At 45.2% G+C, this 14,771-nt stretch overlaps 1 protein-coding gene across 4 annotated transcripts in view; it reads right to left on the bottom strand.

Moving 5' to 3' along the window:
• The window catches only part of AP2A1 (adaptor related protein complex 2 subunit alpha 1), a 135,031-nt gene that overhangs the window by 80,618 nt on the left and 39,642 nt on the right, over positions 1 to 14,771 (bottom strand). For all 4 annotated transcript variants that reach the window (XM_068241336.1, XM_068241334.1, XM_068241335.1 and 1 more), the window contains exon 2: positions 11,871 to 11,939. In XM_068241336.1, coding sequence (XP_068097437.1) covers positions 11,871 to 11,939 — 69 coding nt within the window. The remainder of the gene's footprint in view (positions 1 to 11,870; positions 11,940 to 14,771) is intronic.

The following is a 14,771-nucleotide window of genomic DNA, read 5'->3' on the forward strand; positions in this document are numbered from 1 at the left end:
GGGGGGGGGGGGGGGGGGGGGAGTCTGAGGGCAAACTGAGCGTGTGGGCGGGTGATTGGGTGCCCGCAAGGGGCAGATTAGGGTCTGATCTGATGGGTAACAGTGACAGGTGGTGACAGGGGGTGATTGATGGGTAATTAGTGGGTGTTTAGAGGAGAGAACAGATGTAAACAATGCACTTGGGAGGTGATCTGAAGGCGGGTCTGCAGGCGATCTGATGGTGTGGGTGGGTGATCAGATTGCCCGCAAGGGGCAGGTTAGGGGCTGATTGATGGGTGGCAGTGACAGGGGGTGATTGACAGGTGATCAGGGGGGATAGATGCATACAGTACACAGAATCAGAAACTTTATTCCGCCAAGCACGACTGGTCGTGCCCGGAATTGGGCTTGGCATACAGGGCTAAGTGTAGAAATATGCAAAAATATAAAAATACAACAATCACATCAAATATACAAAAATATAAAAATACAACAATCACATCAGATCAAATATACACACAGAGAGTTGAGAACACCGGGGGGGGGGGGGGGGGGGGGGTGATCAGGAGTCCCCAGGAGGCAGTTTAGGGAATAAAAAAAAAATAGCATTGACAGATAGTGACAGGGAGTGATTGATGGGTGATTAGGGGGGTGATTGGATGCAAACAGTGGTCTGGGGGGGTGGGCAGGGGGGGGCAGATCCGAGTGTTTGGGTGCAGACTAGGGTGGCTGCAGCCTGCCCTGGTGGTCCCTCGGACACTGGGACCACCAGGGCAGGAGGCAGCCTGTATAATACGCTTTGTATACATTACAAAGCGTATTATACGCTTCCTACGCGGCGATCGTCGGGTTAACAACCCGCTGGCGCTTCCGATTGGCCGGCGGGTTGAAGACGCGGGTGGGCGGAGCCTATTAGCCGCGCGATCCCCGGCCAGCAGCCAAATGAGGACTCGCCGCCGATGGGCGTATTGCGGTCATTTAGGCCCAGCCTTTGCCGCCGCCCATCGGCTGTAGGCGGTGCTCAAGTGGTTAAGGGGGCAGAGACCGCTGGTACTTAAGTGGTTAAAGGGAACCAGAAGTGAGACACACATGGAGGCTTTTTTTGTACTATTCCAAGTCAAAATTTGTAATATTATTGACTTCATGAGGATGTTATTGTCATTTTATGACCACATATGTGATCTTCATGTAGACTTACCGACTCAAGGAATATTTTTGTATGTTAGTCAAATAAAGATTTGATCGTTTTTTGAGCTGCAAAAATGCTGTTGTGGAATCTTAAAGAAAGCTACAGTTCTTGCTAAATCACTAAGGGCTTATTCACACTTAAAAGCAAAACGCTGGCGATTTTTGCCGGCGTTTTGCAGGAGTGATTTTTCCACGATTTCACGCGGGGGAAAAAAAAAAAAAATCACTGAACACTGCACGATTTTGTCGCGATCGTGTTTAGCGCTTCTATAGCACTGAAACGTGGTCGCCGGGAAATCGCCTGAAAATGGTGCAGGCGACGCGTTTGCGTTCCACGGTTTTGGTCGATTTGCGCAAATCACCCAAGTAAGAACGGGTCCATAGGGTTTCATTACACTAGCGCTTTTAAAAAGTGCTAGCGTTTGAGTGTTTTGCCGAAATCGCGGCAAAACGCTCTTGTGTGAATGGGCCCTAAGTGCTGCTCCTAAGACCTGCTGCTCCTCTGCCTCTAATACTTTTAGCCACAGACCCCGAACAAGCATGCAGCAGATCAGGTGTTTCGGAACGAAGTCAGACTGGATTAGCTACATGCTTGTTTCAGGTGGGCGATTCAGACACTACTAACCAGAAAGCTCAGCAGGACTGCCAGGCAACTGATATTATTTAATAGGAAATAGACATGGCAGCCTTCATTAATATCTCACCCCAGGTTTCTTTTACGTCTGCACAAAGAAGAAAGTAAAATATATTGCCACCTTTGTACCCTTTAAGGAGGAACCATCATATCTGTGTAGACACTGGTATACAAATGTATCACTTAATAAGAGTTAAACAACCCAACACTCCCATTTCAGTAAGGCCTGTTTCCAAGTACAGTACAATTTGCTAAAAATAGCTGTGTGGTGCCTCTTCCTGTAAGTATCACCACAGGCACCTGCCTTGTTTGTCTGTGCCTAAAAATGGCCCTGGGTCTGGGAAGACTAGACCAGAATAAGCACACATATCAGTGGCTGTAATGAAGCTGGTTAATTCCTTATAGGACCATCTCTATATAATTTAAGGGTCTTTTTCTTAGGGAAAGTTGGTCTTGAAGCAGTGTACTTTAAAGAGGAACTCCAGTGAAAATAATGTAGTAAAAAAAGTGCTTCATTTTTTACCATAATTATGTATAAATGATTTAGTCAGTGTTTGCCCATTGTAAAATCTTTCCTCTCTCCGATTTACATTCTGACATTTATTACATGGTGACATTTTTACTGTGGGCAGGTTATGTAGCTGCTCCTAGCTGTTTTGGCTGTTACAGACAGCTGTAAACAGCCATTTCCTGTCTGTGAACATTGTTACATTGTGGCAGTTTGCCCAGAGTACCGCGGTACTCAGAGCTTCTTGTGGGAAGGGTTTCAACACAAAATCAGTCATACAGCGCCCCCTGATGGTCTGTTTGTGCAAATCATTATATTTCTCATGTAAAAGTGGGTATCAGTTACTGATTGGGATAAAGTTCAATTCTAGGTTGGAGTTTCTCTTTAAATTCATTTGCAAGTATACAAACCCCTATTCTTACAAAAAGCTGCTTTCATGGCAGCCAGCCCTCATCTGTCCAAGTTTCTCATGCAAGGCAACTTTCCACCCCCCTTCCCAAGGCTCCCATTTTCAAGCATTCCGTACATGCTAGCACCGTTACCCACCCACACAAACGTTTTCTAGGGTTAATGGGATAGACCACCCCGAGGAAATCTATGGAGATGCCGGTTTACGATAGTAAGCATGTTACGGTCTAACAGACAAACATGGAGCTTTATCCATTGCAGCTAGACCAAGCATGGCTCACAGCATTTCACAATGCTCTCGAGGGGGAGAGGAGGCCACAGCCAATGATGGTGTTTTGTGAAACTTGCTGATCTGTGATAAAAACATGGTTGCTTAGGAATATACTTCTCTAGATGCCTTACCCAAGAAACAAAACCCTTGGACACCAGGGCTGTGGAGTCGAGGAGTCGGAGCAATTTTGGGTACTTGGAGTCGGTGGTTTCAATAAACGGAGGAGTCAAATGATTTTTGAACCAAATCCAAAGCCTTTGTAAAAATTAGACTAAGGAGTCGGAATCGAGTAGTAATTTTGGGTACCTGGAGTCAGAGTCGGTGGTTTCATAAACTGAGGAGTTGGAGTCGGATGATTTTTGTACCAACACCACAGCCCTGTTGGACACTACATTGTGACATTCTGAACACAAACAGATTCCTGGTCAACTTTTTGAGCAATTGATCACTTATACCAACTTCCCGAATGATAATGGATTAGATGGGAATCAGGGCTGTGGATTCGGAGTTGAAGTCTGAGCAATTTTGGGTACCTTTAGTCGATGGTTTCATAAACTGAGTTTTTGGAGTCAGATGATTTTTGCACCAAATCCACAGCCCTGGTAAATATGAGACTAAGGAGTCAGAGTCGAGGAGTTAGAGCCATTTTGGGTACCTGGAGTTGAAGTAGGTGGTTACATAAACTGAGGAGTCAGATGATTTTTGTACCGACTCCACAGCCCTGATGGGAATACAAATGTATGATGGCTCTTCTGCTGGTTTCTGGCAAGCTCAGTCAAGGTTCCTGCTCCATTATATCCTCCAGTCATCTGAACATTATTATTTAGTATTTATATAGCGCCAACGTCTTCCGTAGCGCTTTACAGAGTATATTGTCTTGTCATTAACTGTCCCTCATAGGGGCTCATAATCTAATCCCTACCATAGTCATATGTCTTTGTATGTATCATGTAGTGTAGGGCCAATTTAGCGGTAAGCCAATTAACGTATCTGTATGTTTTTGGGTTGTGGGAAGAAAACAGAGTGCCCAGAAGAAAGCCACACAGACACGGGGAGAACATACAAACTCAGCGTATAGTGCTCTGGCTGGCATTCAAACCGGTGACCCAGTGCTGTGAGGTGAGAGTGCCATCCACCGTGCTGCCCATAAGCATGTCTGATCGGTTAAGAAGCAACTAAATGATCATTTATCAATCGTTCCTGATCGGTTGCAGAATTGACTTCCAATCAAAGGAGAACCAGATTGTTCATTCATCGGATAAAAAGGATTTCAATCTTAATCCTGCTGGCGTGGGAGCAATCCGTGCTCATGAGCTGGAGGAAGCCCCAGGTATGTATAACACTTTTTTAATTTCGTCTCTGCTACACTATAAAAGTGACTGGTTGAGGTGGGCGCAGCTACTGACTAGATTTCTGGGATGAAAATGATGGCTTGTGTCTACAAGTTGTTATCCAAAAATCAGATCTGCCTCTTTCATGTTTATCATTAACCCTTCCTTCCATCTCAATCTTAAGCCTGCTACACACGATGTAGTTTCCACTTCAGATCCTATTTAATCAAGTGAATAGATGGATATCCAGATCTAATTGGATATAGAAGAAAAACTAGTGTGCAGATATGTATTTTTTTCAATTTTTTTAAAATTTCCGATTTTCCGATCTTAAGGGCATACACATGCAACAGTCAGAATTTCAACTGATATTTTTCAGCATATCCGATCTGCTTTCGATTGAGGTGTGGCACCGGAGTGACGTTGCATTGGGGGCAGGATAGGTGATGAAAAATAATGATATTTCCTGTCTGTCGGCTGAAGTGATCCGCCAGGGGGTTCACAGGCTGAGTGGTCAAGGGTGCATCGGGGGCTGCCATATACACGTTTGATTCGTTACTAGCCGCCTCGGACGAGTTTAATCTGGCATGTGCACAGACCTTAACTGCACCCGCTCGTGTCCAAGGAGTGGGGCGAGGCAGAGTGGGTTAATCTACTTGTATGACCGCCTCTTGGAGCATCGTCCAGACAGAGGGTTAAGGAAGAGAACACTGCGCTCAGGGGATGTTGTCGTTCTTCACAATGAGCTCAGGGAACACCTGCATACATGTTTGATTCTCAGCAGAGCTAACTGCAAACAGCCGCCTAAGCAGAGTACCAACTAGAGTGCAGTTCTCCAACCCTGTCCTCAAGGCCCACCGACAGTACAGGTTCCGCAGGAAACCACAACATACACAGGTGAGGCAATTAGTGTCTCAGCAGAGCTGATTAACTACCTCTGTGGATTTCTACAAAACATTCACTGTTGGTGGGCCCTGAGAACAGGGTTGGGGAGCACTGATTCCTAGAGCACCTGATCACTGTGATGAACAACCTCAACAACCAATCAAGATGATCGGGGAGGTGGAGCTCATACAACATCAGCAAAGAACATCTATAGGTTGATTAGGGTCAGGCTGGGACTTTCTGTAAAGAAGGCGGTAGGAAATTATCACTAGGTACCCGGAATGTCACGTATGTGGGTAGTGCCTGAACTAAAGAAAACATACTCCCTTTAAAGTGAAACGAATCTCAGAACTTCGTCTCTGCTCCAAAAGATAAAGGATTAACCACAGCATTAGAACTATTACAGGGGGGAGGGGGTAGAAACGTTATTACAATTTGTGGAAATCCTAAAAAAAAAATAATAATTGAGGATTGAACCAAGGTTCACTTTCCAGGGGCACTGAAAGGGTTATGTTTCAGTGTTTACATCCTGGCAGAGCTGTCATCAGCTACTGATAAGACAGTTTGATCTGGCTAAATAAACAAATTATGCAGCAGTAGTGAATTTCCAAGCTACTATATGAGAGGTGAAGACTTTATTGTGTGCTGTGCAAGAGTTTTGGTCCGCTTACAAGTTTGTGCCCCAACCCCCTTTACTCCATCAGCAGATCTCTTCATCAAAAGCAATGCAAGTCACACTGAGCTCCAGGCAATTCTGTATCCACAAGTAAGCAAAGCATAAATATGTTCCTGTAGTACCGGTATATATGGAAGAGTTAGATGAGGTGTTATTAACACCCACATCAGTGTTCTAAATCCAGTCACAGTCTGGAGATCTCACACGAGGCTGTGTACGAGCACAATAATCAGGCTACCTCTAGCGCATGCAAGGCTCACACACTCATTAACACCTCATGTCATTATTGCTTCCATCGCTGATCATAAAGTAAAAACTATTAGATCTACAGCTTTCCCTGCCTTCCATCCAGGCATTTCCTGTGACAATGAACAGCATTGTGTCAACAAATCCAAGGATTAAGCTACTTTCTATAAGGATATTCTCACTGCGGCAACAGCCCAGGGCGGAGGCTAAACTTTCACCTGCTAATAAGAAATGCAGTGGAAGAGGGTAACCTCTGCGTTTAGGCTTGCGGTTACCAATACAGTCAGCCGAAAAAAAGCGCGCACACACATACAAAACTGTCCTGCAATGTATTACAGCTTAAAGCAAACCTGAAGTGAAAATAAATGCTGTGCAGACAAGCTGCTAGTCCAAGTTCTGTTGCTATGCAGCAGCATAAGACAGAGTGGGCAGGGCCAGTAGGAGAACAATGCCCTCAGTCAGGCAGATCACTTGCCGAGGCACTTAGGAGGACTGGCAGCCGCTGTACACACGCTATGTTTGCCATACTGGCGGTCCCCACTGGCCACCTCAGCCGAGAATCATCGCTTTAGGAGCGATCCTCAAAGCTCTCTTCCATCGCTTCCTCATCTGGGTCTTGCCCTCAGGCATCTTCCCCAACACCACACTAACCTAGTTCATTCCATACTAGTGTAAAAATGTCAGGGGAGTTTCCTCTTAAAAGGGAAGTATACCTTGAAGTCAGACAAGCATACCAGAGGAGTTTTCAGATCTCTGCAGGAAACGGCGCTCTTTCTCGTCAGGGATGATCAGACAGTAAATACAATTGCAGGAAAGGAGGAAGAGGGCATGACTTGGGACTGACCATAAAACGTTCACTCTGCTGCTACTCTTGATGCAGACAATACTGCCTTACAATGTTAAAAAAAACAATATGGCAACTCTGTATGCACTGTCTGCAACCAGAAAATCCTCTCAAGGAAAAAGATACTTCTTCAAAGGCGGGAAGTTGAAGAAAAAGGATCTCACAGTGTTTAAAATGTGTGGAATGTAAATAAAACCTGTGGAAAAATATACAGGCTCAGCCATGACCAGGACACTCAGCTCACAGTATGGGTTTTGAATTCTAAGACAAAGAAAAGCCATGTCAGTTAGGACCTGTTTCCACTATGCCCGATACGCTGCATATCCCCATATACAAAATCAGGCTGGGATATCAATAGGCTGCTGTCCGATTTGCAAGCGCAAATGGGGGAAGGGGGGGGGGGGATTAGAGGGTAAAAAATAATAATCATAATTGGACGATGGGCAGCAAAAACTTTTGATATTTGCCACGTAATTTGTTGTTCATATTGTTTGATCCACTAACAGCCTGCATATAATCATCTTTATTACTGGCAGATATAAAAAAAAAAATCATTTCCCACAATGCAACAAGGCTCAAAGACAGGAAACTGTCAAGACCTCGGTCCTGACATCACACTAAAAGGTCCTTTTGTTGGGTTGAAGGAAGAAAGTCTTCTAGAGTGACTAGACAACCTGTATATCTGGGTCCTAATTAATCTCAACCCATGCATATTAAATCAGATTCCAGCCTCAGTAGCAGCCACTCCTACCCCTATGCATTAATTACAGCAGCCAGCAACTACACCGTCTTCAGTCAATGCATGCATGCCCTGGTTCTGGAAGGCCTGAAGACAGAATAATGAGATTTGCTTATAGTGTACCCGAGGTGGTGCATTGGGGGGGTGGGGGGGGGAGATGGGGCACAGAGCATGTTCCCTGGTCCATGTCATGCCTGTGTGCCCTCCACACAAGCCCCCTAAATTACCAACATTCAGCTTATTGACATATCGAGGGGGAAGCAGCGTCCCTAGCATGGGAAGCACTTCTGCAAAACGCCCACTGGAGCTGTTCCTAGGCTCTAATAGGTCACGGCCTGTGCAGTGACGCCCAAATAGCGCATCCGAGACACAATTACAAACATTGCTAAAGAAGAGGGGGCCCACTAATCGTTGCTTTCACTCAGGTACACTGTAAGACCCCCGACCAATGCCAGAGTGGAACGCAATGTAAACATATAAACCCGAAAGTGCAGCCCGTCACACAAGACGTTTCAAAACCGGCAACTTGACTGGACCTAATGGAAGCCTGAATGCTCCATGGATCTGGAACCGCCCTTGAAAGTAGATAGGACAGTCTGATAGCACCTCACCCCATCCTGGTGCCGTGAACAGTTAGTGAAGTTACTGAAGACAGTAAGTAAGACTGAGTCCTACTTCTACTCCACTGCCTCTCAGGGCCAAATTTGTGGGGTGGGTGCTGCCTTATCTCTTTTTGCTACAGTGATGTGAAAAACTATTTGCCCCCTTCCTGATTTCTTATTCTTTTGCAAGTTGTCACACTTAAATGTCTCTGCTCATCAAAAACTGTTAACTATTAGTCAAAGATAACATAATTGCAATGCAATTTTAAATGATGGTTATTTAGTGAGGAAAAAAAACCTCAAAACCTACATGGCCCTGTGTGAATAAGAAATTGCCCCCTGAACCTAATAACTGGTTGGGCCACCCTTAGCCGCAATAACTGCAATCAAGCGTTTGCGATAACTTGCAGCGAGTCTTTTACAGCGCTCTGGAAGAATTTTGGCCCACTCATCTTTGCAGAATTGTTGTAATTCAGCTTTATTTGAGGGTTTTCTAGCATGAACTGCCTTTTTAAGGTCATGCCACATCTCGATAGGATTCAGGTCAGGACTTTGACTAGGCCACTCCAAAGTCTTCATTTTGTTTTTCTTCAGCCATTCAGAGGTGGATTTGCTGGTGTGTTTTGGGTCATTGTCCTGCTGCAGCACCCAAGATCGCTTCAGCTTGAGTTGACAAACAGATGGCTGGACATTCTCCTTCAGGATTTTTTGGTAGACAGTAGAATTCATGGTTCCATCTATCACAGCAAGCCTTCCAGGTCCTGAAGCAGCAAAACAACCCCAGACCATCACACTACCACCACATTTTACTGTTGGTATGCACGCACACGCACCTTCCAAAAAGTTCAACTTTTGTCTCATTGGTCCACAAGGTATTTTCCCAAAAGTCTTGGCAATCATTGAAATGTTTTTTTTTAGCAAAATTGAGACAAGCCTTAATGTTCTTTTTGCTTAAAAGTGGTTTGCGCCTTGGATATCTGCCATGCAGACCGTTTTTGCCCAGTCTCTTTCTTAGGGCTGGAACCCACAGGAGCGCTTTTGGCAGCGTTTTGGCAGCACTGCGATACGCTAGCAGTTTGCCAAAACGCTGGGCTAATGTTAATGGATGGGGCAACTTCCACAGGAGCGTTTGCGTTTCCCAGAAACGCAAACGCAGGACCTGCAGCATTTTGGGAGCGTTAGCGCTTCAATGTAAAGTATTGAAACGCTAGCAGAAACGCTCAGCAAAACCTAAACTGAGCGGTTTTGCTAGCGTTTTGCGGTTAAGCACACTGTAACAAAATGAAAAATAATTCACAGGACCAATCAGGATAAAAACGCAAAACGCAAAACGCTAGGCACCCGCTGGGGAAAAAAATACAATGTTGCAAAACACGACCAAAAACGCGCATGAATCCGCTTGCAAACCGCTCAGACAAAACGCTAGCGGTTGCGTTTTGCGTTTGCGGTTTTCAGTGGGTTCCAGGCCTTATGGTGGAGTCGTGAACACTGACCTTAATTGAGGCAAGTGAGGCCTGCAGTTCTTTAGATGTTGTCCTGGGGCCTTTTGTGGCCTCTCGGATGAGTTTTCTCTGCGCTCTTGGGGTAATTTTGGTCGGCCGGCCACTCCTGGGAAGGTTCATCACTGTTCCATGTTTTTGCCATTTGTGGATAATGGCTCTAACTGTGGTTCGCTGGAGTCCCAAAGCTTTAGAAATGGCTTTATAACCTTTACCAGACTGATAGATCTCAATTACTTTTGTTCTCATTTGTTCCTGAATTTCTTTGGATCTTGGCATGATGTCTAGCTTTTGAGGTGCTTTTGGTCTACTTCTCTGTGTCAGATAGCTCCTTTTTAAGTGATTTCTTGATTAAAACAGGTGTGACAGTAATCAGGCCTGGGGGTGACTACAGAAATTGAACTCAGGTGTGATAAACCACAGTTAAGTTATTTTTTAACAAGGGGGGCAATCACTTTTTCACACAGGGCCATGTAGATTGAGTTTTTTTTCCTCACTAAATAATAAAAACCATTTAAAACTGCATTTTGTGTTCAATTACCGTATGTTATCTTTGACTAATAGTTAATGGTTTTTGATGAGCAGAAACATTTACCGTATATACTCGCATATAAGCCGACCCGCATATAAGCCGACCCCCCAACTTTTCCCTGAAAAAACAGGGAAAAATGATTGACCCCCATATAAGCCGGGGGTAGGAAATGCTGGATTGGTGCAGCCCCCCAGTGTGTCCCAATATAGCTAGTATAGTGCCCAGTATAGGTAGGTAGTGTCCAGTATAGCTAGTATAGTGCCCAGTATAGCTAGTAAAGTGCCCAGTATAGCCAGTATAGTGCCCAGTATGGGTAGGTAGTGCCTCAGTTTAGCTAGTATAGTGCCCAGTTTAGTTAGTATAGTGCCCAGTTTAGCCAGTATAGTGCCCAGTTTAGCCAGTATAGTGCCCAGTTTAGCCAGTATAGTGCCCAGTTTAGCCAGTATAGTGCCCAGTTTAGCTAGTATAGTGCCCAGTTTAGCTAGTATAGTGCCCCAGTATGGCTAGTAAAGTGCCCAGTTTAGCCAGTATAGTGCCCAGTTTAGCCAGTATAGTGCCCAGTTTAGCCAGTATAGTGCCCAGTTTAGCTAGTATAGTGCCCAGTTTAGCTAGTAAAGTGCCCAGTTTAGCCAGTATAGTGCCCAGTTTAGCCAGTATAGTGCCCAGTTTAGCCAGTATAGTGCCCAGTTTAGCCAGTATAGTGCCCAAGTACGGCTACTATAGTGCCCCGTTTAGCCAGTATAGTGCCCAGTTTAGCCAGTATAGTGCCCAGTTTAGCCAGTATAGTGCCCAGTTTAGCTAGTATAGTACCCAAGTATGGCTAGTAAAGTGCCCAGTTTAGCCAGTATAGTGCCCAGCATAGGTGGGTAGTGCTCCCCCCCGCTCCCCCCGCGGCCGCCATTACCTTGTTAGACAGCGGTCGCTTCCTAATCCGCGTTCCTCTTCTTTTTCAGAGTGTATCACAGCAGCGCGCCTGGCGCTGCTGCTGTGACGATGCAGGGGGCAGGAAAGAGCGCGGCTCCCTATAGCGGCGATCTGTATCGCCGTTACCAAGGGAACCGCTCTTTCCTGCCCCCTGCATCGTCACAGCAGCAGCGCCGGGCGCGCTGCTGTGATACACTCTGAGAAAGAGGAGGAACGCGGATTAGGAAGCGGCCGCTGTCTAACAAGGTAATAGCAGCAGCGGCCGCGGGGGGAGCGGGGAGGGGGGGGGGAGCGGGGCGCGGACCACCCGACCACCCACCACTAGACCACCAGGGAAGACTCGCATACAAGCCGACCCCCCAACTTTTGACCCCCTTTTTGGGGGTCAAAAATTCGGCTTGTATGCGAGTATATACGGTAAGTGTCACAAACATGCAAAAGAATAAGAAATCAGGAAGGGGGCAAATAGTTTTTCACATCACTGTATATATCATATAGGTTCATGGTCAGGACCTGGGGACTGAGTTTACTATAGCCAGGGGTTTATTAGATCAGTTCACTATAACGAGATTCTACTGCAGCAATTATTATTAGACCAACATACCTTTAAATTTAGACCTGATATTTGCCAACTCCTTGTTGATCCTTTTAATCTCAGCTTCTTTGCTTTTACCTAGGAGACAAAAAAAATATATTCAATTAAACACCTCTTTCCTCTGAGTAATCAAGAAACTAGGCTTTCAAAAGTGTCATTAGCAATTACTTCTAACTGCTATTCTGACAAACGATAACACACGTTTTACAGATCCCATGAGACAGAAAACAGGTGACAAACCTAATGCAAAATTAATAAGCATCATTATTCACAAATGGATGGGATAAAGGGCAGCACTTCATACAATTGGAATTAAACCACTAAAGGAACAATTCCATGAAGTGTCATTGGATTGGGCACTGAAGAATAACATTCATAACTTTTGTCTTTAGCTCTTTAACCACCCTGGCGTTCTATTAAGATCGCCAGGGCGGCTGCGGGAGGGTTTTTTTTTTTAATTAAAAAAAAACTATTCCGTGCAGCCAACTGAAAGTTGGCTGCATGAAAGCCCACTAGAGGACGCTCCGGACGCGTCATTCTGATCGCCCCCGGCGATCAGAATTAACAAGGAAGACCGCAATGAGCGGCCTTCCTTGTTTTGTTTACCTCGTCGCCATGGCGACGAGCGGAGTGACGTCATGGACGTCAGCCGACTGCGATCCAGCCTTTAGAACTGGCTGGAACTGTTTGTGCCGGCTACGCTGGGCTCGGGCGGCTGGGGGGACCCTCTTTCACCGCGGCACATCGCCGCGCTGCGGCGGCGATCAGGTAGCACACGCGGCTGGCAAAGTGCCGGCTGCGTGTGCTGCTTTTTATTTCATGGAAATCGGCCCAGCAGGGCCTGAGCGGCAGCCTCCGGCGGTGATGGACGAGCTGAGCTCGTCCATACCGCCCGGCTGGTTAAAAGTTATCAGCATCCGAAGGTTTAAACCTTGTACACAATTCAGACTACAGTCAAGCAGCAGGGATCTGGGCATGAGCCCTTGGGTGAGTTTGTGGTAAAGGTACAGCCTGCATGTTGCTGTCATTATAGAGGGAGGAGGAGGGACGATGTACAGGGCACGACAGAGCGTGTGGAGCAAGGGAGAAAGAATACCACTGGAATGCATTTGGGTGACTTATCAGGACTCCTGTACACACGCTAGATTTTTCACCTGAGGCGGTCCTTAAGGTGGGTACACACATCAGATAAAAGTCTTTGGAAATTGAAAGATCACAGACCAATTTTACCCCCTTCCATGTAGTATGAGAGCCATATTCTACACAGTCTATTCCATTGAGCTGAACTCCCCATCAGATACAAAGCTTTGCAAGATGCTGCACACAAAGATGCTGCACACATGCAAAAGATCCGTTCCTGCAAAAGAGCCGTTCCTGCAAAAGAGCCGTTCCTGCAAATTGCATTCATAGACTATGATATCTGCAGATCCTCATACACACCTTGTTTAACAGACATTCATCTGCAGATCAGATCCACCAGGGTGGATCTTCAGATAATTGTCTGATCTGCAGATGAATGTCTGTTAAACAAGGGGTGTATGAGATCTGCAGATATCAAACTATTAATGCAATTTGCAGGAACTGATATTTTGCAGGAGCTGATCTTTGGCAGATACTGATCTTTTGAATGTGTGCAGCATCTTGCAAAGATTTGTATTTGATGGGGAGTTCAGCTCAATAGAATAGACTGTAGGTATGCCTCTCATACTACATGGAAGGGGGTAAAATTGGTCTGTGATCTTTCATTTCTCAAAGACTTTTATCTGATGTGTGTGTACCCCCCTTAAGTGGTCACTTTGGACAAGTTTAATCTAACGTGTGTATGATCATTTAACCACGTTACCCCCCGCGGTACGGATTTCTCCGTCCCTTTTTCCACCCTTAAAAAAATCAAGGGACGGAGAAATCCATACCTCCCGCAGCAGTCCGCGCTCCCGCACGCCGCCGCCCGGAGATCAATGAACGGGAAAATCCATTCCCGTTCGTTGATCTAAGCCCCCGCAATGATCTGCTGCTTCTATGAGAAACAGCGCGATCATTGTGATTTTCGCAGCCTCATAGTGCTTCCTGTAAGGAATTACAGATCGCATGAACACAAACTCACTGTGGCCAAATAGTAAAACTACACCCTAAAGCATTTTACATATACAAATACATTAGTTTTACACAATAAATTAACTCATTATCTCCCACACTCCACAATAATTTTTTTTGTAATAAAAAAAAAAAAAATACAATAAAAAAACAAACAAATAGTTACCTTAGGGACTGAACTTTTTAAATATTTATGTCAAGAGGGTATAACACTGTTACTTATAACGTACGGGCTTGTATTTAGGGATAGATGCAAAACTGAAAAAAATGCACCTTTATTTCCAAATAAAATATTGGTGCCAAACATTGTGATAGGGACATAATTTAAACGGTTTTATAACCGGGACAAAATGGGCAAATACATTTCATAGGTTTTAATTACAGTAGCATGCATTATTTAAAAACTATAATGGCGAAAACTGAAAAATAATTTTTCCTTCATTTTTTCCTATTTTCCATTAAAACACATTTAGAATAAAATAATTCTTGTCATAATGTCCCACCGGTACTTATCCGTTAGCCGGGCGCATCCGGCAGGTGGCGCTGTTGTTGCTAATACCAATGATAATTATTTCACGTAACAAAACTGTGAATGTAAACGCCGCGGGTGGCGCTAATTGCATTCCTAGTTAAGAGAACAATATGTATATTAAAAAAATGATTTAATGAAATGAGAAATAAGCCGGCAGCAATGTAACAGATCAAGCCACCGGCTTCGTGTCTCGCTCTCCTCCCCCCTTGCCCTCTCTCGTATAGAGCCCGGGGGGGGGGGGGGGGAAACATGCGTGTCCCCCCAGAGTCGTTCGTCGCAATAAA

This window comes from Hyperolius riggenbachi, chromosome 6, assembly GCF_040937935.1.
Source record: "Hyperolius riggenbachi isolate aHypRig1 chromosome 6, aHypRig1.pri, whole genome shotgun sequence".
Lineage (NCBI taxonomy): Eukaryota > Metazoa > Chordata > Amphibia > Anura > Hyperoliidae > Hyperolius > Hyperolius riggenbachi.